Source organism: Notolabrus celidotus, chromosome 17 (genome assembly GCF_009762535.1).
Source record: "Notolabrus celidotus isolate fNotCel1 chromosome 17, fNotCel1.pri, whole genome shotgun sequence".
Classification (NCBI taxonomy): domain Eukaryota; kingdom Metazoa; phylum Chordata; class Actinopteri; order Labriformes; family Labridae; genus Notolabrus; species Notolabrus celidotus.
Window position 1 is genome coordinate 30,809,759 of NC_048288.1, and position 24,181 is coordinate 30,833,939.

General features: G+C 40.6%; 3 protein-coding genes across 5 annotated transcripts in view; 1 reads left to right on the forward strand and 2 right to left on the reverse strand.

The window, feature by feature from the left end:
• map7d2b (MAP7 domain containing 2b) overlaps positions 1-4,489 on the reverse strand; it is a 31,220-nt gene extending 26,731 nt beyond the window's left edge. For 2 of the 3 annotated variants that reach the window (XM_034705813.1, XM_034705811.1), the window contains exons 1-4: positions 4,347-4,483; positions 3,346-3,429; positions 2,991-3,044; positions 1,042-1,202 (exon numbers count right to left, since the gene is read on the reverse strand). In XM_034705813.1, coding sequence (XP_034561704.1) covers positions 1,042-1,202; positions 2,991-3,044; positions 3,346-3,429; positions 4,347-4,383 — 336 coding nt within the window. In that variant the 5' untranslated portion in view covers positions 4,384-4,483. Of the gene's footprint in view, positions 1-1,041; positions 1,203-2,990; positions 3,045-3,345; positions 3,430-4,346 lie in introns of all 3 variants that reach the window. The other variant, XM_034705812.1, reaches the window with a different exon arrangement.
• A 3,389-nt stretch (positions 4,490-7,878) lies between these two features.
• On the reverse strand, positions 7,879-16,911 carry eif1axb (eukaryotic translation initiation factor 1A X-linked b). Its single transcript, XM_034706343.1, has 7 exons — positions 16,723-16,911; positions 13,506-13,589; positions 12,083-12,186; positions 11,330-11,380; positions 10,973-11,054; positions 10,748-10,839; positions 7,879-9,238 (listed from the first exon to the last, which is right to left on the reverse strand). Exons 1-7 carry the CDS (start codon positions 16,736-16,738, stop codon positions 9,233-9,235), a joined length of 435 nt encoding a protein of 144 aa, XP_034562234.1. The 5' UTR covers positions 16,739-16,911; the 3' UTR covers positions 7,879-9,232.
• A 1,742-nt stretch (positions 16,912-18,653) lies between these two features.
• Positions 18,654-23,696, forward strand: LOC117829391 (zinc finger protein 180-like). The gene is made up of 2 exons (XM_034707044.1): positions 18,654-18,959; positions 19,916-23,696. Exon 2 carries the CDS (start codon positions 19,916-19,918, stop codon positions 21,017-21,019), a length of 1,104 nt encoding a protein of 367 aa, XP_034562935.1. The 5' UTR covers positions 18,654-18,959; the 3' UTR covers positions 21,020-23,696.
• Positions 23,697-24,181: the final 485 nt, after the last annotated feature.

Consider the following 24,181-nt stretch of genomic DNA (forward strand, 5'->3'; position numbering starts at 1 on the left):
GGAATCAAACCGGCAACCTCTGTGACGAGGACTGTAGCCTCTGTATGTTGGGTGCTAAGACCGCTAGGCCCCCCAGTGCCCCCCAGCGCCCCCCAGTGCCCCTCATCTTTGTTTTTTAATATGTCTTGCCGTTATTTTATTTCTGCTTCTTTCTTGTTTTCAATCGCTGTAAAGCTCTTTAGGTTGCATTTGATTAGTATGAAAGGTGCTCTATAAATGAAGCTTGATTGATTGATTGATTGATTGATTGATTGATTGATTGATTGATTGATTGATTGATTGATTGATTGATAGATTGATTGATTTAAAGAAGCCCTGTCCATTGTGCTGCAGGCACCTCTTTTTAATGCACATCTCTAAGAGAATATCTGTGATATTCCTTGAGTCATTTTCTAACTCACTGCTTTTTCTGTGATCTGCTTCTTTCAACAGATTCATCACGAGATCACACATCTGTAACTACTCGTCCTCACAATGCAGGCTCGATGTCGCCTTGATTCTTTTGTTTTTAGCTGCTATGATATATCACAGGCCATGAGCTGCAGCTTGAAAACGACAGCTTTATGGACGTGTGATGAATCCATTAACGCAGGCAGACCACATCTCCTGCTGTAAGGAGGCTCTCTGTTCCTGTTGGAGCTACACAGATCATGCAGGACGTTACTCCTGACTTGAACATTTCTGCTTCAGATTCCCCGCTATAAACAGGTAGACCTCAGAGGTAGTGTTGTGGGGCTTTAAGTCTGTGGCAGAGAAGCAGCTGAACTTGTCATGATTCAGTTGAATGCACACAATTAGTCAGCTAACAGGAAGTCGTTAAAGACTCTGCATTAATTACTTGGTATTCCCTAAACTCAGGTTCAGTGGAACAACAGCTGGGAACACACTGACTGGGTTATGGATTAATTCAGCGGCAGAGAGAGGAGAGAGGAAACAAGGACAGAGGAGAGGCTGCTCATCACAACATTTCAACAGTAACACAGAGTCAACACTTCTATGACCGAGCAACAACACGAATGCATCATCAGTGTGACCTCTGACCTTCTCAGCCTCCTTCTGGTGCCGTCTCTTCTCCTCCGCAGCCGCTCTGCGTTTCTGCTCCTTCCTCCTCTGCTCCTCCATCTTCCTCCCTCGCTCCTCGGCGCAGCGGTCCAGCTGCTGCTGCGCGCGGCGCTCCTTATCCCGCAGGAGCTCGGATCCCTCTGCACACACATGAACAGCACACGGGATGTTTGCTGACACACTTAGAAACAAAGGCTGCGTCGAAGCAGCACAGGTGCTCTGAGAAGATTTCCTGCTCTGATATTCAGAGGACATGTTGTACTTTTGAATCCAACGTAAGAGCCACGGGGCGGAGAGTGAGAGTCTGTCTTACTGTCATTAACACAAGACAACATGAGACCTCATGTGACTCAATCCAACGGAAATACTTCACGACCTGACTCAACCTGTCTTTAGTTATTCCATGAGAGCCTTAAAGATGCTTTTCAACCAAAAACTTTAAGATCCAGGAACTAAATGGTTCCTGCGGCCTCATTGTTGTCTGCATTTCCACTTCAGGTTGAAGTCCCGTGAAAATTACTCAAATCAGGTCAGTGACGTTTGGAGACGCATTTAAAGAAACTGCACTACACCTCCAGACCAGTAGAGGGCAGTAAGACAGAGATGAAGGCTGTGCAACAAAGGTGACGCCATAGAAGGAGACAGACAGGCCGGCATCATCATGTGACTCCACAGTTAGCCTGTTAGCATGAAGGAGATTAATTGAAGAGAGACAAAGAAGATTCAAAACGCCTGAAACGCTCGACTTCAAGCAAGAAGACAGATTTTAAAGCCACGTCAGAGATAGACCGGTGTTCCAGTTTAAAGAGCGACCCTGTTAACTGGAGACTCTCAGCTGGATGCATCCCTCACAAACGTCTCTAGACGATCATTAAATATCTGATGAGGATATTTTGACTAAAACTAGTCTGCATTCCCAGGAACTCCCTCTGTGTTTCAACAGCTGTTGTAAACTCCACAAACACTGACACGTTCAGCTGAAGGTCTCCAGTTTACAGGGTCACTTTTAAAACCGTAACACCGGGAGCTGACAGAGACGCATTCACACTATCAGGCTCAGAGAAGACTGATGTTCAGGAGTTATTAAACCAAGTGAATCACAGGTGTGTGTGAGGTTATTGTGGAATGAAAACACTGCGGGTACTCGTTCAGCATTGTAGGCCCCGCCCCCAAAGTTCCCGGACCTTATGAAAGACCTATAAAGGAACTAAATTTAGACCCTGGTTCCTGCTGTTGAGAGTTCCTCAAATAGTTCCTAGTTTGAAAAGCATGATGTTCACGGTGATGTTAATCCCAGGACAAAGCAGCTGTCAGAAACCTCTTTTCGAACAATGTGAACCGGGTTGTATTTCCGGGCTGGTGCTCGTGCAGGTTCAGATTTACGTGACCGCTTTTCCCAGCAGCGCTAGCGTGAACTTTCCCTCACAACAACAACGATGGCGGACAACGGCAGCTTGTCTCCTTGGCCGACCGCTGCTTTGCCTTGGAATCCATTAGTCTCTTTGATTTTTTCACTGCAGGACGATGGAGGAAACACGTTTGGTTTGTGTTTTTGATCACGGCAACCCAAGCCCCTCGCCCCTGAAGTAAGCGGTTCGTGGTTCTAAACCAGCAAAGAGTTGGAGCCGCTCTGGAACCGGTTTTCCCAGCTGGGAGCCGGTTCACTCACAGTCAAGACACGAAAAACTGGTTCCCGATTGAGCGCCGGTTTGTGTTGGTCTAAAAGAGGTAAGAAAGTCCTTAATAGGAGATAGAGCTCCCTCAGTTGCCATGAGACGAGGATGGCACAGCTAAAACGGTTTGTGCATGTGTGTGTGTGTGTGTGTGTGTGTGTGTGTGTGTGTGTGTGTGTGTGTGTGTGTGTGTGTGTGTGACAGATGAACAGGACAGACCACACAGAGCTCCACCAGCTGGAGAGTTACTCATACCTTGTGCCTTCTCTCGGTCCTCGCGTCGCTCTTTTGCTAAATTCTGCCGAGAGCCTGAAGAGACGACAGAGAGAGAGTCGTTAATGTACGTTATTCTGCTGTAAGAGATCTTCTGTAGAGGTTTACGTGTGTTAGTATTATCAGAAATACCCAAATATAAGTCTGTATACATGTGCAATGATGTTTAATGTGCAGTAACATCTCTGTCTCATGCATTATAGTCATGATTAATGTAGGACAGGACGTCAGAGCGTCACTGCGTCTTCATCCTTCTTCTTCTTCAGTTTTTCCTGCTCTAGATTGTGAGACATGTTGGCGGCACATCAAAGCATGTGAGGTGTGATTTGAAGTTTACCTGTAGGGCTCCTGTGACTGGACGGCGAGCGACAAGGAGAAGCGTTCCTACTGGTGATGGGTTGTGCAGGAGGCGGAGCGAGCGCTGCGTGTTGGAGAGAAAACAGTCAGACGTGATTCACACTCCTAAAAATATAAAGCTGCATTTATCGATACAGAAGAGACTCCAGTACTCGGAGTCATGGCGTGCAAATGGGATAAACCTCCTGTCAGTCACTGCGTCTGCATCTGCAGCGCCTTTAGGGTCAGGTGTCGGGATAAGCTGTCAGTGTGGGACCTGAGAGTGTAACCCTCAGCCCGCTTCCTGTGAGGCCGTTTTTCCCCGATAATGGACCAACGTCGAACAAACAGGAGGGGACGGCTGCTCCTCCCCGTGTGTGTCATTAGATATGCAAATACATGCAAATCTGGGAGACATTCCAAGTGTCCCAGGGGTGCTTCTTCTCAGAGATTGCGTCACATGCAAGAAAAATATATATCCCATAAAGGCGCAAACCGCTCCAGGAGGTGATGTTAACACTGTAAGGAGCATTTAGCAGCCCGCCTGTCAGTCACAACTCAGGGACAAAATGGGAGGTATTAAGGAAACATTATGTAATGCACTCAAAGGAACATGTAAATACATATGGGGTGCATGTTTTTGAACATATGCATGCAGTGTAGACTACATTTTATTCAAATAACTGAGATTTTGCATTTTATTTCAAAGATTTAATGCATCCCCCTCAAATCTAGACATGAAGTTGCATGTGAAACTCTGTTTTTGTCTGATATATGTCATTAAAAACATTTTGGATGCATTATTTTAACATTAATCACCATAGATTACATTAGCAGACATAATGCATCATAATAAATATCTAAATAAGACAGTCAAACAGGATCTTTCAGTGGAATCAGTCGAATCGATAACTTCTGTCTCAGAGCAGGAGCCTCCTCTAACGCCCATTCCTCCGCAGACACAGGATCAGGGATTAATGTAAGAACAGCAGCTTTCCTCACCTGTCATCTCAGGGCGGCTCGAGGCCACTTCACTCATCTCAAAGGTCGTCGAATATTTAATATTTTCACCGACGACACCTGAAGGGATCCGGACTACCGAGACACAGCACCGGGGAGCGCCCGGTGCAACACAATGACTCAGGAAGGATGGAGGAAAATATGATGCTAGGAGACAGGAGAGGAGGAGGGAGGAGGGACAGGAGAGGAGGAGGGAGGGGAGAGGAGGAGGGAGGGGGGAGGAGGAGAGGGAGGATCATATGCCTCGCTGCTAGCTTAAATGCACATATATAAAGTCGTTTAGCTCATTTAAAGCAAACAAATACCAAAAGTGACTCCATATTTAAAATATATAAAAATCACAACGTTTGGGATTACTTTCCTCTCACCTTAAAGGGACTGTTAGTGTAAAATAATAATAATAATAATAATAATAATAATAATAATAATAATAATAATAATAATAATAAATAAATAAAAACATTTTGTTCCTCTGTGCCAATAAATGACTCTCAATGTGCCAGAAGAATTGCTATCTAATTTAAATAAATTAAAAAATAAGTTATTCCTTTAAAGTGCCTTTATCAATCAACCAATCAATCAAGCTTTATTTATATAGCACCTTTCAAACAAATCAAATGCAACCCAAAGTGCTTTACAGCAACTGAAAACAAGAAAGAAGCAGAAATGAAATAAAGGCAAGACACATTAGGGGAAAGTAATAATAAGAAGAAGAAGAAGAAGAAGAAGAAGAAGAATACAAATTATAATAATACAAATTTAAATTAAATAACATAAAATAAAATAGAGACTAATGCACACCAAAAATAAAATATGTGTAATTAAAATAAGTTAAAGCATCAAAATTAAGAATACAAACAGTTAAAATTAATAAATTTAAAAAGGGTAAGGATAAGAGTTGAAAATAAAACTAAGGCTAAAAATATCAATAAAACTGAGTCGATAAATAAAAGATATAAATAAATAAAAATAGAATAAGATAGGAAAAATAAAATGAAATAAATAAATGAATGAATAAATAATAAAAATAGAATAAGATATCAGTTAAAATTACTAAAATAATAAAGCAACATTTAAATCAATATTATATATTATATTAAAGGTAAATTATAAAATTGTTAAACCCTACATAAAAGCCAGACTGAATAAATCTGTTTTTAGTTTACGTTTAAAGTCTCCATATCTCTGTCATGTTCAAATATGAACGTCAGAGGTTGATTTATATCAATGTGCTGTAATGTGCCTCCCTCATACGTCACGGATCATCCATCAACAAACACAGCTTCATTAATGTTCATCTGTTTTATTTAAATCATCAGTTAAACGCGTTTCTGCCTGCCTCTCTCCACGCTCACGTGCCTCTCTGTTTTTATTATTTATTTATTTTAAGAGAGGCGGCTCGTGTCAGAGACAGAGCGCACGTGCCAGGCACAATCCGAGCACCCAGCGGCGCATTACGTCATACATTTAACATACAATATGGGTCACTACACACACACACACACACACACACACACACACACACACACACACACACACACACACACACACACACACACACACACGAAGCATGAAGGAGTCTACTGACTCATGTCAGATGGCAGCTCTAAAAATAACCACACAGTATTTATCTGGAAACATGAAAACAATCATGAACACATACAGTTAGTCCATGATGGAAACACACACACTATAAATATGACATCTATTTTACCTCTGCTGTTTACTTCTGATACCTACAAACCTTTATTTACACATTAAAGATCTCATCCAACTAAACCAACTGTCCCATTAAAGTTACTAACCATAGACCTTTCTGGAGTCCCTGAGCTCCCTTGTCTCGTAGGTTCCTCTGGATCTCTTTCTTTCCTTCTTTCTTTCTGTCTTTTTTCGTATTTCTTTCATTCCTTCCTTTTTTCTTTCCTTCCTTCCTTCCTTCCTTCCTTCATTCCTTCCTGCTTTCTTTCTTTCCTTCTTTCTTTTTCCTTCTTTCTTTCAGTCCTCTCTTCTTTCTTTCCTTCCTCCTTTCTTTCTTTCTTCCTTCCTTCCTAGCTTCCTTCTTTCTTTCATTCCTCCCTCTTTCTTTCTTTCTGTAATTTTATTCTTTCCTTCATTTATTTCATTCCTTCTCCTTCCTTCCTTTTCTTCTTTCTTTCGTTGCGTGCTTTTTTCTTTCCTTCTTCTTTATTTCTTTCCTTCTTCCTTACTTTCATCCATTCCTCCTCTCTTTCTTTATTTCATCCCTTCTTTCTTTTTCCTTCCTTCCTTCCTTCCTTTCTTTTATTAATTTTTCCTTTCATTCCATTCTTTCTTTATTTCTTTTCATGTTTCTTCATCCTTTATGTCTCCTTTTCTTATCCCGTCCTTTCCTTCTATCCTTTCCTTCACCATTTATTCTCCTCTTTTTCTTTCTTCTGGTCTTCCTCTCTTTTCTCTTTTCTTAGACCTTCCTGGAGTCCCTGAGCTCCCTTGTCTCGTAGGTTCCTCAGGATCTCTGCTGCTGTGGACGTGGTCCAGACTCCAGCTGCTACAACTACTACTATCCGTCTCCCCACTATCATCTCTCTCTCTCTTCATCTCCCTCTATCCCTCTCTCCAACACGGTCTCAGCAGATGTGTGTCTAACATGAGTCTGGTCCTGCTGGAGGTTTCTGCCTGTTAAAGGAAGTTTGTCCTTGCCACTGTAACTTGCTAAATGCTGCAAAGTGCTCTGCTCATGGTGGATTAAGATGAGATCAGACTGAGTCAAGACGGGACTGGATCTGATCCGGTCTTGATGTTGGGTCTTTGTTAATAATAGAACATAGAGGACGGTCTGACCTGTTCTGGCATTTTTTAAACTTGAAGCACATTTTTCTGCTTGTACTCGCACAAAGCAGCTTTTAATTTTAGGACTTTACTTCTAAACAGAACGTTTTGTACATGAATCAAAAACATGTTGCTTAGTTTTGTGGTTACACTGCATTACAAGGCCATAATGAGCGAGGCATAATGAGAACCAAGCAGCAACCTCTGGTCTAAAAATATGAGTGCTAAAAACTGCAGTTCATGGAGGATCCACTTCAGGCTGGCTCTGGAAGCCTGGTTCAAAAGACGATTGTAGTCTGGGTAGCTCATTTCTCGATCAGCACACACTGTCCGGGGGGGTGAATTTTTTCATAACACGGTCATTTCAAAGATATTGAGATTACAAGTCATCCAATGAGAGGCACAGCTGACAATACGACATACAATCTAGGACAAAATTAATAAACTTTGCTTTTAGGCGTTACAAGAGCAGAGACGGTTAAAGCTTTCACACGACAGTCTGGTCAGACTGAGCCGGATGTGGATTCACAGTGAGGGCTGCAATATGTCTCCCGTCTGCTCAGAGGTAATGTCCAGTCATCACTCTGTAGCCATGGGCGCCCTTGGCTCTGAGATCAGTGGGCCTTCTATGTCAGCCCAACATCGCCACCTTCAGACCGTTACAGGTAGTGCACATGGTGTCCCAAAAACCTCCAACAACGGTCAGTGGAGTTAAGATCTTTATTGGAAACCCAGCCTTCAAACATCATAGTACATTTCTTATTTATCAGAGTTACAGCAACAGCAGCAACAGGGCCCCATGTGATCTGTAGCTGTGGTTCCCAAACTGAGGTGCTATAGGCCCCGCTCAGGAAACATGGGTGAGTTTCCAGAGAGGAGGGGGAGACGGGGGAAGGAGATAAAAGTTCTGTGTTAAAGGATTTTCTAGAGGTTCAGAGAACGTGAGCTCAAATCTGAGGTTTTACTGGTGCGTGAGTCTGTGGTGAGGAAGGTTTGGGAACCGCGGCTCCAGCAATGAGGAGAGAGTGGCGGAATCGGGCCGAGCTTCACGCCGTGTCCGAGGCCACAGAGCGAGCAGCCGAAACACAACATGGAAACAAAACGACAGACAGAGACACAAAAAAAAGGGAAACAATAGAAAAATACATTTTGATTCTTCCTCTGATTAAAGGAGAGGGATCGCCTTCAGTCGGCCATGGTTGAATCGAAACAAGCAAATAGTTCATTGAAATACGAAGTCAGTGGAATATGACGTTAAAGTGAAACTCCTACAGAGACAGAGCCGTACTCAGTGTTATCATTCTTCTTCTTCTGTCATTGATAAACAGCTTTCAAACTGTCTTACAGGCTACAATGATACAGACTGCCAAAGACAACAAAACAAAACTAATGTTCAATCTTTTTATTGTCGAATCCAGAGATTCTGTACTTCTTACTAAACTCCACGTAGCGTGAAATCAATATAAATACATTTTAAAAAGATGACGCACTTGCTGAGAGAGATATTCTGCAGTCAAGGTATCGGCGTGAGCCTCTAAGATTAAACGAGCGGTTCTAGAATACAGAAAGAAAAATAAAGACAACCTCAGTGAATGAGACGAGGCAGGTCAGCTGTTTGTGTTGATGAAGGAACGAAGGATGAACCAGCACTGCTCCTGTTCGTCACCTTCAACACCACGCTGGGGATCAGCCTACTCTGATTCTCCAACCCGACTGCACGAAGGAGGAGAAGCTCTCCGTCTGCCGCCGTCCTCCGGCTGCTCCGACTGATGACTGAGACAGTCTCTAAAGCAGCGTCTCATGTTCATTCAGAAAGTACTGATGTCGTTTATTTAACCCCGGTATAAAATGCACTTTAAGCTCTCCAAAACAACAAAGACGCCTACAGATGTATAACAAATTGGAATAAATGAAACATTGTGTTTTAATTAACTGGATTGGATTGGCATAGGCTGATCTTAATAAAAATAATCATTATTGGTGCGGTGTGTGTCGGCTCAAAATATCCCAATCGAAGCATCTTCTGTAAAATCCCTCCATCCCCCTCCAGTAGCAGGTCTTTAGATCTGGAAGACAGAAACACAGAGAGTTCAACTTCTGCTCTCAACCTTTAAAATATTTTACAGAGTTATCCAGGTTTTATCTTATTAAAAGGGTCACAACATCTAGATTATACTGCAGGGCTATAAAGTGTAAAAAAACAGGGACAAGTTAAATATAATTCAGTTTACTTCAAAAGTATTATTTTAAAGAGAAGGTATTCTGCTCATTTTCTAGGCTTTATATCATCCCTCTGAACTCTACTTCTCTCTCAGATGTCTTTGCAAACCCCAATTTAAGCTACTGTCTCTTTAAGAACCTCCAACATTCCAGAACTCCCCCCAACTGCCTTTGAAAACCCAACATTCTAGAACTCCTTTGACGTCCTGTTCTCAGATTCACCAACTGGTGATGTCATAAATTGAGCAAATCTCGCGTTGATCTCGTTGAATTCTCGTGAGACTTTTTGAACACCTGGTTTTACGGTCTCCAACACGTGTTTACCTCACAATGTGAGACTCACATATTCAACATTTCAACTTTATGTTGTTTTTTAAATGAAAATAAATTCTGGATGTAGTTGTAGTTTATCACATGTGGTTTTCATTCTTTTTATTTGTCTGTTTGTGTTCTTATTTTTATCTTTCTTATTTATTTATTCACAATATTAACCTATTTATTTTTCGTACTTTCATTATTTTCATTTTCTTTTTTTCTCTTCTCTACTTTTTTATTTTCTACTTCAAATTATTATTGTTACTATTATTGTTTTTTTCAATTAATGGATTATTTACTGATACATACTTTTATTTTATTTAACATCTCTTGCCTTAAGTGTTAAAATTAGTCCTCTGTAGTCTGTCTTGCCTGTGCAATGTATCCCAGTATTTTGTATTTCTGTTTCATTTTGTTCTTTCTTTTCATTATTGTTTTATTTGTAAAACATTGAAAAGTTAATAAAAACTTTAATGACAAAAAAAATAAAAATTTGTCCTCTGTATATAATTTGCAAAAAATTCAAATAATCAGATCTTAGAAAAACAATAAATTAAATAATTATATTTCTATATATAGAATGAAGCGTAACACCCCGTCTTTAAGCGTACCAGATTCAGCCACTGTGTTAGATTATATTTGCTTCTAATGGTCAAAGTGGGGAAAACAGAATCTGAAGTCTGTCTAAAATGAACACGGCATTATTGTTTGTTTATCCAGACATCAGTTTTACACTCAGTGATAAAAGTTGAAATTATTTTAGACAGTTTAATATACTGAGAACAAAAATCGGACATAAATAAGCTTGTTCGTGAATCTTCTGTGTTATTAATACATGTTTGTTTCCTGTTCAGCTCTTGCAGACATTTTATTTTGTTAAAAATAAAAAGCAGAGAGAATTCAGGTTTGTGTCTCTTCAATAACGAACGACAGAATGTAATAGAATGTGGGATACCCAGATGAAGATAGATAAACAGAAGTCTTGTGATTTAAACCTTAGAATAAAAAGGAGAATCTAAATATAAACAAAGAGCTCTTACATCATCAATGTCCTCATCGTCATCGCCAATGTCATCAAACTGGATCTCGTCGTCGTCTCCGGGCCCGAAGGTGTCTGTCTCGTTGATTTTGGCTGCGAGGGAGAGAAAAGAAAAACGTTAAGTTCTCCCGACGGCGTGGATAACTGACGGTGATTTAACCTCTGCGTGTTAGCGAGGACAGCGAGGACCTCTGCTGGTTAAAGTCAGGTACTGCGTGTAACTCACCGTGCTCTGGCAGCTCTCCGTACGCTTTCAAACTGCGAGCTTCATCTGCGTTATACTTGAGGATGACGTCAGCTTTGTTATCCTGAAACAGACGGTGGACATTTACAGTTATGGATAAAAACATGATGGGAAAAATGAAAATAAGATAACCAATGGCTTAAATTAAGTCGTTAAAAATATGATACATCATCAGGTTTACTTCAGAGATGTGACTGACGTGTTATGACTGAAAACAGTTCTCCTTGTAAGAAAAACAAAGTGTGTAAAATCTGTTTTATTGATGGACTCTTTTGGACACGAGTTAAAATCGGTCACAAATGAAGCTCTGTTCCCGTCATGTGTGAACAACCAACACACCTGGTAATCTCTGAGTCCGACCAGGATGATGTCCGACGTGTTGATCCAAACCTAGAAGAAAACACAAGAGAAGAGATCACACACATGAAGCTGAGACTCTTTTCACACGTGGACTCTTGAAGTAAGCCCCTGAAATGTCCCAAAGCGGTTGTTCACACCTGTCCCCTTACAGCGGGAAGTTTCCCCTCGATAATGATGTAAAGATCCAAAACCAAGATAGTGCAGAACATAACTTTTACACAGCAGCATGAGCAGGATCAAATTTAACGTAGGATTTTGTACCTAAATCATAAGCAGGAGGGACGTACTGTCGAACCTCTCTCTGTCTGATCACCTGCAGAGGCGCTGTAGGTGATCAGACGCAAGGTGCAGGAAGCTACGAGAGATTGTCTAGTGAACTAATCGAGGATTGTGATCTTATATGGATAATAAAATAAGAGAAATGTAAGGATGGTTGGTGAATATCGCTGTAAGCTCTCAGGGAGAAGTCTGCTTCACGTCAGGATGAAAGAATCCTTCACACGTGCATCTCAGGGGAGATTTTTCCAGAGTTTAGATCATGTGTGAATGCAGCATTTCTGACCCTCTCACACAGACGATGACCTGCTGCATGAGCTGTGGTTGAGTGACCATTGAGAACATGCTGATGCAGCTTTACGTCCAGGGGGGGAGGGGGTTCATCTGTGTGTGTGTGTGTGTGTGTGTGTGGAGGGAGGGAGAAAAGGTGCGAGAGGATAGTCGGGACATTCCTACCTTTTTCCGGAGTTTTCCTCTGATGTGGCAGAGCCGCTTGGTTCCATCGAAGCACATCGCCTCCAGACGTCCGTTACCGAGCATTTTGATCACCTGAGCGTATTCTGGAAGAGGAGAGGAGAGAGGAGGATTAGGGAAGGAACGGAGCGACTTTTAAGTTGATCACATGCTAATAAAACAGACGATTTAAAAGGGCTACACATGAAACAAACAGCTCTAAGACGACCTGTGAACATGAGCGTGTGCATGAAGCTCCCTCTCCCACTACGGCCTGAAGGTGTTCCTGAAGGCAGCACGGCCTCCTCCTCACATCAGGCTCACTTACATACACTCTCTTACTTATATGAGGGGTTTTGGCAGCGCTGAGTGCTGCAGCTGAGACTCTGACTGCTGACAGCAGGCTTATAGGACCATGCAGTGAGCCAGCCGGCCCCGCTCTGCCCTGTCTGTCTGGTTCTCATGCTCTGTGTCATCAAGTTTAAACTTTCTCGAGGTTCGGTCCTACTGAAGGTTTTTCCAGCGATGTTTAAAAACGTCCCGCTCTCACTTCATTGATTTAACACGACACATTCATGCTTAAAACTACTTTAAGAGATAAATCAAATGTTTCTGATCAGCTAAGATCAGACATGTCCCTCCCACATGTCCCGGCAGGTGTTTGACTTCTATTCAAATGTGAAGATTTGACTACATCCTCTCTGAGACCGGTCTCAGCTCATGTTTCTACTGACTGCAGAGCTTCCAAGGAGATGTATAGAGTAGGGATGTCCTGATCCTGATCTCATCTATGGGATCGGAGCCGATCTGGACATTTTTTAATTGATCGGTGATCGGCATTTGAGCCGATCATTTACGTCCGCTGTCACTGAACGCAATTTGCATGAAACCGGGCGTGTTTCGATCTCGCTGTCTCTCCAGATGCTGCCGTTGTGAATCACGCACGGTCCTGTGAGTTTAGAGCAGCCTTGTGCTGTAATGAAGCACACCAGTTTCTTGGTCTCATTCAGCAGAGCTTGTAGAACAGATGATGAGTTTCACAACAAAGCTAGCTGGATTAAGTTCAATGGAATAAACATCAGAGATGTGTATATATATATATTTAATTTCTTATTTTGTTAAAAGGAAAACTCTCAACTCTCTTACCTCTGGTGCAAATATTATCTACAAATACAAGCATCGGATCAGGACTCAGTATCAACAAATATTCAATATCAAAAAGCTGATCTGCATATCCCTCATATACAGTAACTACAGTGTCCCATGTTGATCTATGTAAAACAGGTTGATACAGGTTCTTCTGGGTCCGTTATTTGGACTGAACACTTGCTGTATAAACCTGGAGCACAGAGACGGAGTGATGATCTGTTTATTCAGCCAACAGCCGACCCTCCTGACCCCCCAGGGCACCAGATCCTGTACTCACCCTGTCCGTCCTCCTTGAACACCAGCTCTCTCTTCTCGGACTCATTCTCGTTCTTTCCACGTCGCCGATTCTTTCCTCCCTTTCCTGTACGGAGAGAAGGTTGATCGATCATTATTAACAAGTCGTCCTCAACACGATGGTTTGAATCCTCCTTTAAATACGGATGGTCGTGGCACATTGTTGGAAAGGTGGGATAACTTGGAGGATGAGGTTTTGTGTCTTTAAAAAGGAGTTTTTCTGTTTGTATTAACGCCTGGTTGTAATGCTTTTATGCCATTTTATAAGAAAAGACTTTTAGAACAACATAATAATATTCCAAATAACATCAGTGCTAGTGTCAGTAAAACAGTTCAAGCTTAGTGAGATTCAGAACTGGAGAAAAACGCAGATCCAAAGAGTTCTGGGAATATCTAGATCGGGGGTTCCCAAAGTGTGGGTCCGGACCCCTTGGGAGGTCCTGAGACACAAATGTGCGGTCATGAGATGTCTTCTATAATGTTTTTCTTTGTACGCAATCTAAAAAATAAATTACATTTTACCCATTCTAGTGACAAAATATCAAGAAACGTAGAAGCTAACCTTGAAAATAGAAAATGTAATCAGTTTTCTGCCTCTCTCTTTTGACCAGATGACTCCTAAGTTTAGGGTGAGTGAAGAGTTAGTTATCGAAAGCATCTGCAGCAGCAGGAAACACAGCCACAAGCTCATATTCACCTTATCTTCAGTGGTTGAACGGACGCAGGAAGTTAACTGTTATTTTTATGAAGGACTTCTGGGTCCTTATATCTGGTCAATGGTAAATGTCAGTAACTTGACTAATTGAAAGCAGATAGGGCAGCAAATCTCTCTAAAGTGATGCCTTTGAGGAAAAAGGGAATTATGTGTGCCGTCAGAGGATGTCGCAACAGCTGGTACAAACGGAAAAGGCCAATCCACGCAATGACGAATATTTCAAAACGTCGTAGCTTTACTTCTGCATCCAAAAACAAGGCGAATATGTCGGCTGATTTTCTGCAGACCAGCTAAATGAAGCCAGTAGGGCTGCACGATATTAGGAAAACATGCAATAACTTTGTTGAATATTGCGATGACGATATGACTTGCAATAAAAAAACAAAAACTTAAGAATACAGTGAGGGGCGCTGGTGGCCTAGCGGTCTAAGCGCCCCACATACAGAGGCTACAGTCCTCATCGCAGAGGTCGCCGGTTCAATTCCCGGCCAGTCGACCATTTCCTGCATGTCTTCCCCCGCTCACTACTCCCCACGTTTCCTGTCTCTCTTCAGCTTTCCTATCCAATTAAAGGTAAAAAGGCCAAAAATATAAAACTTAAAAAAAGAAAAAAAGGATACACTGTTGATGCATGCCTGATTTGGACTTGATGCTAACATAGACCCCTGACAGTGATTAGTGTACAGACATGGTTTGATTGAAAAATATTCCACCTGACTACAGCTGCTATATTACCAATTAACCAACTTAGTTTCATGGCTCTACAGTTTCTTGATCACTTTAGCAGAACATCTTAACGCCCCCTTAAAACATGTTCTGCTTCTCCAAACAAAAATGAAGGAATGCATCGCTTTTATTTCTAAAGATTAGACGCACCGCGGGGGAAAATATGAATTCTTAATGTCCAACGGTCCGCCACTAAAGCTTTCGTCTTGTCATCGGCTCATCAACGAAAACTAAACATATGTTCATCAGAGTTTTTATTATCGGTGATGCTGTTTAGCTAGTCATAGTCTTGAGTCGTTGACGAACATTTATCGCCATGGGCGTAAGGGGCGGGCATCTATGGCTCCATCTGATTGGCCGAATACGTTGTATGTATATTGCGCATGTTGATATCGTGATGACGGTGAATGCTAGATGTATTGTGCAACACTAGAAGCCACATTAAATCACTTTGATGGACAGTGAGGGGGTCACGTGTCGAGGAGTTTGGGAACCCCTGATCTAGGTCACATCCATGTATGTCATATCTACAACCACTTTGCACAGATATTAAACGGCGTACAGAGGCACCCCCTCCAACGTGTTGTAATCTATTTATCTCACCACAGCTGTTTTCAAGGTTGTCATGTTTGTTTTTGCCTGTTTTATTGACTAAGTTCAAACATATGTACAAAAAAAGAGAGAGAGAGAGAGTAACAGCTGTCTGAACTCATGAGCTATCAATCATCATTATCATGGTTTATAAGTAGTCCATTTAAAGCTGACTCACTTCCTCACCTGTGTGATAGGTGTATCACCTCTATATGTACCTGATCCTGTCAGCTCTCAATGAACTGAGCTATGACGTCAACTCACGGTTAGGTTGACGTATTTTGATAGATCACGTTAGCTTAGCCCCACAGCTGAGCTGTTACACTCTAAAAGTGATCACATGTGATGAATTTAACATCTTAAAAACAGTCACGTGATAGTTTCTAATGTGGAATAAAGTACCAGATGTCACGGGCCACACCGGGGTGGGGTTTAACCCGAGACTAGCCTGTTAGCTTTGCCGGTGTTCTATCAAAAAGTGCTTGTTAACGAGATGAGATGCGAGTGAGATTGCGCATGCGTATATCCGCATTCCTCAGCGATTGTCACCGTTGAGAGCTTTATTATAACGAGTATGAACTTTTAAAGAGACTTTTACTGAATTTAACACACGGGGCTCACATCAGATGACCCACATATACTCCTAGTACTCAAATACAGAGGTTAGAGGTTTAATCTGAGGTGATTCTGGTGAATTATGGTCTATTAAGAGACCTTTGCCCTATTAAAGTTTAATAAATTAGTACAACAAACTGCTCACCTTCACTATAAAGTAAAATAACACCTTACTGAGTAATTACTCCTGTTTTTATTCAGAATAAATAAACATATCGAGAAATGAAAGCCTGAAAGCAATTTTCGACACGGCAGCAAAAATGACCAGAACACCGGTTAGCAACTGAATCACACAGCTAAGTAGGTTAGCTAGCCGGTTAGCCTTCACAGTGTGTTTGGTAACTTTATCTGACCCACTCTAACTTCATCTCTGACTGAGTAACATTCGTGTTAAAGGATGGAATTACACACGAACACAACTGACGGCTGCGCAATGAGTCCAGAGGATGCGGCTAACTAGCGTTAGCTGGCCGGTGTCACGTTTTCACTGCGTGTGTCTTCACGGCGGGCTCGACATCACTCCTCCGGCTGTTCCTCCTCCTCCGTCTCTTACCTTTATTTTTGGGCATATTCTTTCCCGCCTCGGTCTCTGAAACTCCTGTCGATGGAAGCGACGTCCGATTAGAAGTGACTGTTTACGATAGTCAGCTAAAGCACAGATCCAAACCGACTGAACGGTACGAGAAGCTAGCTAGGCGCCGTTGATTCTCTATGCCAGTATGAGCATGCGCCAGTTAGGACATTCAAAACCCCGTAGCTTTATTGTCAGGATTGTTTGTTACAGGAACAAAGGCCTGTTGTTAACGCCTGAAATAAACACAAGGACTTTTTTTTTAATATACTTTTTATTTAGTAGTTTTCACACACAAAAGAAACAACAACAAGGAAACAAAACAAAGACGTGGCAGCATGTCAGCACTGGATGAGTTTTCTTACATATATATATAAGACTATCTTCTGTAAGTAAACAGCTCCTCTTTAACCCATTCTTGAGTATAGGATTTGATACCCAAAGCAGAAACACACTTTGAATAAAATGTACAAAGAAAATAATCTACAACGTTGACAAGAATAAACAGAGAAAAAATAAATAAATAAAAGAAAAGGAAATAAATAAAGGAAATTTAAATCAGATTTTATTTAGGCCTGGATATGTTTTTATTATATATATATATATATATATATATATATATATATATATATATATATATATATATATATATATATATATATATATATATATATATGTAGTGTATATCTTGTTGGCTTTAGTGTTTTCCACTGTTAATGTTCTTCACCATCTGTTTCTAGCTCAAATCCAATGCTCAAGTACACACATATTTACATTTGTCATTCATCTCTCCTCATGTTATATCAATGTTCAATATCAATATCATATCAATGTATCTGTTGTTAACGCCTGAAATAAACACAAGGATTAAGATCATTCTCTTATATAAATATGAGAAAACTGAAGTGCAACACTTATTTTAAACAAGTAGAAGTCATATGTATAAAATTAAAATACAAACAGTTTGGAGTTTTAAAGATATATTTTACACAAATAACAATTTTAAAAGGCCTTTCACACTAAATTACTCCCTCTTAAGAGCAGTTTTTACACCTCAATACTATTTCTATGCACAATCCAAATGTTTATTACACCTCAATATTTATTCTAACAAGAATTATGGCTGTATACATCTGTAATAGTTGCCATATTTTATTTTATTCTATTTTCTTTTCTTTTATTATATTATATTTTACCTTTGTCATTGCTATTATTATTGTTATTATATTTTTTTAACTATGTTAGTACATTGTTGTATTCCCCTGTCCCGTGTTGTAAGCTGCTGTAACAAAAGAATTTCCGCCAATGGGGGACCAATAAAATATATCTTATCTTATCTTATTACGTTGTTGATTGCACCCAAATGCCATTTCTTCGAACAGTTTAAAGGTTCATACTATATATATTTACTCAATTTCGACATGTTTCAAAGGATTATCACACCAAAACAAATTATATAAATTGCTTAAAGGTCTATAACTCACAAACTACAATACTATAAAAGTAAAAAGGCTTATTACTCCAAAATATGTATTCTTAAAACATGATTGTTACAAAAATAAAAATATTAATAAGATAATTTAAAGGTTAATACCATCAAAATGTGTCACAGTAACCACCTTTATGAGGAATCATTTAAAGAATGCTTTTTAAAATTTAAAATTAATTTCTTCTTTTCATCTTTCATTTACATTTGGCACATCATATGTAAACTCAGATTTTTACATTGTTTTTGAGATTTTTATATTATCTGAAAAGTGTGTACCCACATGCTTTTATCATCTTTCAATTGCCTTTTAGTTATATTTTCTTCTTAATGTGTTAATAGATAAATATGTATAATCTCATTCTGTGTCTACGGCGCGTTAAAGTAAATGACAGTACCCCTCCTCGCCGCCAGGGGGCGCGCTGTGTCCCTCCACGTGCTGCCTGTGTTTGTTTTCCCCCTCAGAGGAAGAGGACATCTTGTTTCTCTCTGATCGTTAAACACTGGTTACTGTTTACTCTCCTGCAGCGACTTTAATCTGTCTGCCTCATGTTTATGATCATGTACATCTCTGTTTGGAGTGTTTGTTTCTTCCGGTAAATAACCCACCAGTGTGCAGAGTGAAGAACTACATATTTAACTGCACGTTGTAGTCCAGCTCGTTGGACGCTAAGCTAGCTGTTTCAGGCTAACCTGGAGAGAGAGGTGTGAGGCTGACTGCAGCGGGAACAAGGTGAGAGCTGCCTTCATGTTCTGCCTTCATGTTCTACCTTCATGTTCTACCTTCATGTTCTGCCTTCATGTTCTACCTTCATGTTCTACCTTCATGTTCTGCCTTCATGTTCTACCTTCATGTTCTGCCTTCATGTTCTGCCTTCATGTTCTACCTTCATCTTCTACCTTCATGTCCTACCTTCATGTTCTACTTTCATGTTCTTCCTTCATGTTCTACCTTCATGTTCTACCTTCATGTTCTGCCTTCATGTTCTACCTTCATCTTCTACCTTCATGTCCTACCTTCATGTTCTACTTTCATGTTCTTCCTTCATGTTCTACCTTCATGTCCTACCTTCATGTACTACCTTCATGTTCTACCTTCATGTTCTGCCTTCATGTTCTACCTTCATGTCCTACCTTCATGTTCTACCATCATGTTCTACCTTCATGTTCTACCTTCATGTTCTACTTTCATGTTCTTCCTTCATGTTCTACCTTCATGTTCTACATTCATGTTCTACCTTCATGTTCTTCCTTCATGTTCTTCCTTCATGTTCCACCTTCATGTTCTACCTTCATGTCCTACCTTCATGTTCTACCTTCATGTTCTACCTTCATGTTCTACCTTCAACGTCTGCCTTCATGTCCTACCTTCATGTTCTACCTTCATGTCCTACCTTCATGTCCTACCTTCATGTTCTACCTTCATGTTCTACCTTCATGTTCTGCCTTCATGTTCTGCCTTCATGTTCTACCTTCATGTCCTACCTTCATGTCCTACCTTCATGTTCTACCTTCATGTCCTACCTTCATGTCCTACCTTCATGTTCTACCTTCATGTCCTACCTTCATGTTCTACCTTGTTCCACCTTCATGTCCTACCTTCATGTTCTACCTTCATGTCCTACCTTCATGTTCTACCTTCATGTTCTTTAGGATGGAGTAAACCTTGTTCATGTCTTCATGTCTCAGATGTCGTCTGAACACGTGGCGGTCGGCGGCGTTCCTGCGGTGAAAGCGATGCCGTCCTCGGTCGTGTCTGGACACTCTACCTGGGACGGAGCGGGAGGCATGGACGGGATCACGGTGGTGAGAATCGATGACACGCACATCGCAGAGGAACAGTCTCACGTCAGGACGAAGGTGAGGGAGGGAGCTACAGCTTACTATGAGATGGAGTACTCCATGCCAGAGGAGGAGGAAGAGGAGGATGGCGTTTACGTCATCGAGTATTCAAACCCTGAAGAGGAGGGACAGAGTTACCAGTTCACCATGTCCGTCGACGGATCGCTCCCTCCAAAGAAGCCGATGACGACTCACCCTGCGGTCAGAGAGAGCGTCAGCGCTCCTCTACCCGTGATGAAGAGGATTCCCAAACTGCAGAGGCCACAGAGGACGGAGACGAAGAAGAGGAGGAGGCTGGGGGAAGAAGAAGACGTGAAGAAGGAGGAGGAGATCCTGAGCAACAAGTGTGTGTTGGAGCTCGGCGAGGACTACAGCGACGTGATGAAGATGAACGAAGGGAAGACTCTGGTGTGTTCGATGTGTCCGCCGCCCGGACGCTTCTTCAAGAGAGCGTCCGGTCTGGCCGTTCATCTGAAACAGATGCACCACATGGAGGGGAAGAAGACCTTCTTCTGCTCGTGGTGCCAGCAGAACGTCCGCTCTCAGATCGACCTGGACAGTCACACAAAACGCCACGCCAACCAGGACGCCGTGTTCACCTGCGTGCTCTGCTCCTCCGCGGAGGAGAGGACCTTCAAAGGGTCCAGGTGGGTTCTGAAGAAGCACATGGAGAAGGAGCATCCGGGCGTCGTGCCGCGCTGCCACGTCTGTCACAAGAACTTCAAGTCGGTGGTGTCGTACCTGGCGGATCAGTTCAGGCACGTGGGCGTCACGCCGTACCACTGCGCCAAGTGTCAGATCTATGAGATCACAGAGCGGGGTCTGAGCGTGCACATCAAGAACCACGACAAACCCAAGAAGAGGAAGCAGGGGCTCGGGGGAAACCAGCCGCAGACACTAGCAGCTCCGCCCGTCGCCGATAACTCCGCCACGGACGACTCGGACTTCTAACGCTCACCTCAGTGACCTCGACCTTATGCTTCCACCGTGAACTCAACTCTTCTGGTTCTAATTTATCAAAACTGAATCTGGTTGAATCAGTTTGCCTCAAATTCTTCAGGACTGTGTCAGGATGCGGAGTCTTCTTCGTCTGTCTGTCAGCGTCGTGTGCAGACTGAGAACAGTTCTCAGAGGAACAACAGCTGGGGTCTTTGAACATTCAGCCTTGGAGCAGTTCTTCATGTGTTAGCTTTAAGGTTTGAAAAGTGAGGAAACACTCACATACTTCAGGTGAGTCAGACACTTTACTTTCACAAGGAGCTCCACCCTCTCTGACCTGAGAGAGGGGAGGGAGGGTTCAGTCATCCAACCATCTCCTGATGTGAAGCCTGAGTCACTTCTTCACGTTGTTTCCTCCCCGCTGTCTCACATTTTGGGGTGAAGACTCTTTAAAACGTCCTTAAAAACAAGCGTTAGAGCTGTTTCCACATTTCCAAGCTTTATGCTAAGCTAAGCTAAGCTAAGCTAAGCTAAGCAGCAGTTTGTAGTTTCATATTTACATGAAGATATAAAAGTTTTAACATTCTCACAAAGTACTGAGCTTTCAAGAGACTTCCAACACCGCTGCATTCAGGTCTGTTACATTAAATCTCCTTCATGAGATCATGAAATGTTTGTTTCTGAACTCAGGCTGCGTTCAGGAACTCTGGAGTGACACAGAAACTATAAATTCAACTTTAAGAAGTTTTTTTCTAACTCTAAACTGAAGGAGACATGAACACTACTTACTCACAGTAAAAATGAAAATAAATACAGAGTGTGAAGCTTTATACAATCAAAATAAATCAAAATGTTCAAATATTATCATGAGGAAAGAAAGTCAGAATTATGAGACAGTAAGGAATGAAAAAAAAGTCACAATAATTTTAAAATCTAATTTCAAATATCAGTTAAACATTTAAATTAAGAGACCGTGTGTAACAAGATTAAAAGTCTTTGTTATGACAGAACATTTCATCATCATGAGACAAAACATCATTATTCAATTAAAGAAGAAGAAAATCACAAAATTATATTCATGAAAAAGTCAAAATTATGAGTAAATTTTTCAAAATAAGAGATAAAAAGTCAAATAATCAGAAAGAAAAGAGTCATTATGAGATAGTAAGATGTAAAGAAGAGGGAAAAAGTCATAACATTAGATTAAAGAAATTAATATTACAAGGTAAAATGTCAAAAATGTTAATTAAAAAAGTAATAATGGGGAAATTATGGGATAGTTTTTCAAAATAAGAGATGAGAATAATAAGATTTAAAGAAAATAAGTGAGATACACAGATATGAGACTAAAAGTCATGAAATATGATTAATGGAAGTTAATATCACGGGGTAAAATGTCAAAAAATTGAATTAAAATGTTATAATTATGGGAAAGTTTTTCAAAATAAGAGATAAAAAGTCAAATAATCAGACAGAAAAAAGTCATTATGAGATAGTTAGACATAGAGATGATGAAAAAAAAGTCATAAAATAAGATTTAAGAAATTAATATTACATGGTTAAATGTCAAAAATGTTAATTAAAATGTTATGATCACGGGATAATTTTTCAAAATAAGAGATAAGAGAATAATCAAATGATCAGATTTCAAAAAAACATTTTGAGATGTAAAATGAGATTAATAGAAGTTAATATCACAGGGTAAAATGTCAAAAATATACATTAAAATGTAATCATTGGATAGTTTTTCAAAATAAGAGATAAAAAGTCAAATAATTAGGTAACGAAAGTTAAAAATGGGAATAATCCTAACTGAGATAAGAAGTCGAACATAAGAAGTTTAATCTCACAGTGATGACTTTAAAAATCATGAAATCATTATTTGTTTTTTAATATTTTAATTTGACTTTTCTTTCCTCACTTTTATGACTTTTATTTTGTAAGTTATTTTCTCAGAATCCGGACTTATCTGTCTTTATCATAATAACGATCTATCTTATAATTAACTTATTATTGTGACTGAATGTTGAAATGAGCTCCCATAAAACATCCAGTTTGAAAAGGAGAACATTTAACATTTCGTCTGACCCTCACCCTGCACTGTTTCAGCGGTTTGTTCTTCTTCGTTGGTGTATTAGTTGTCGTGAGTTTTTCCAGTTACAGTCAGCTGTGTCAACATCCGATCACTTTAAAAAGCTAACTCAGACAATCGTTTAACATTCACTTTATTTTTTTACCTTTCTAAAACCAAAAACCTCGTCTGTCGACTTTAAATAACGAACCGAGGAATTCAAGAAACGAAGTTCACGTAGAGTCCCGTTACACGCGCGAGAAAACAAACTAGTCTTAGTTCACAACAAAAGTTTCATGTGAGACCTGAGACCTGAGTCTGGACCCTGTCCGAGCTCGTGACTCGTTAAGGTCGTTTTTTAAAATTGTATTAAAGCCGAAACACTTATAATTTGACGTGTTTCTGATTTTTGAATGAAAAAGGTGCTGAAATCTAAAATCTTTGAAATCTGAACGAGCTTTAACTTTATCAACATCTCTGTTTGAGAGACTCTAAAGGAGTCAGAGTTTTAAATGAAATGTTTATATTGTGTTGATTTTTATTCTTTTCTGTAAGTTTGTTTTCCTCGTCCTTTTTTTTACCTTTGTCGTCATTAAAGGGAAACACCACTGACTCTGATGTTGCACGGTGTGATTTTTTTTTAACACTCCCCAGAGGAAAATTTTACTGCTCAAGGATTTCTCTTCTAAGTCTCGGGAGACAAAATTGAGATTCTCATTTCAGCCTCATTCAAGTTTCAAATTGTTCTCACTCGTTTCTCTTTAGTGTCTCCTAAAATTCACTAGGAGGAACAGTTGAGACCATGACATGAGTCTTATTTGAGACTTAAATCAGAGATCTCATTAATGGCTCATTTTCTTAAAGATATATTTTTGGCCTTTTTGACTTTATTTGACAGGACAGCTGAAGAGAGACAGGAAATGTGGGGAGTAGAGAGCGGGGGAAGACATGCAGGAAATGGTCTACTGGTCGGGAATCGAACCAGCGACCCCTGCGACAAGGACTGTAGCCTCTGTATGCGGGGCGCTTAGACCGCTAGGCCACCAGCGCGCAACAGAATCCACCCCTTTAATTGTAATAATCTGGATAAATCTGGTCGGCCC

Coding starts and splice junctions, on each gene's coding strand:
- LOC117829391 (XM_034707044.1), top strand. CDS start 19,916: ATGTCGTCTGAACACGTGGCGGTCGGCGGCGTTCCTGCGGTGAAAGCG.
- eif1axb (XM_034706343.1), bottom strand. Junction 12,187..13,505: donor GTTCAAGGAGGACGGACAGG/GTGAGTACAGGA, acceptor CTCCTCTTCCAG/AATACGCTCAGGTGATCAAA. Junction 11,381..12,082: donor GAGGAAAACTCCGGAAAAAG/GTAGGAATGTCC, acceptor GTTTTCTTCTAG/GTTTGGATCAACACGTCGGA.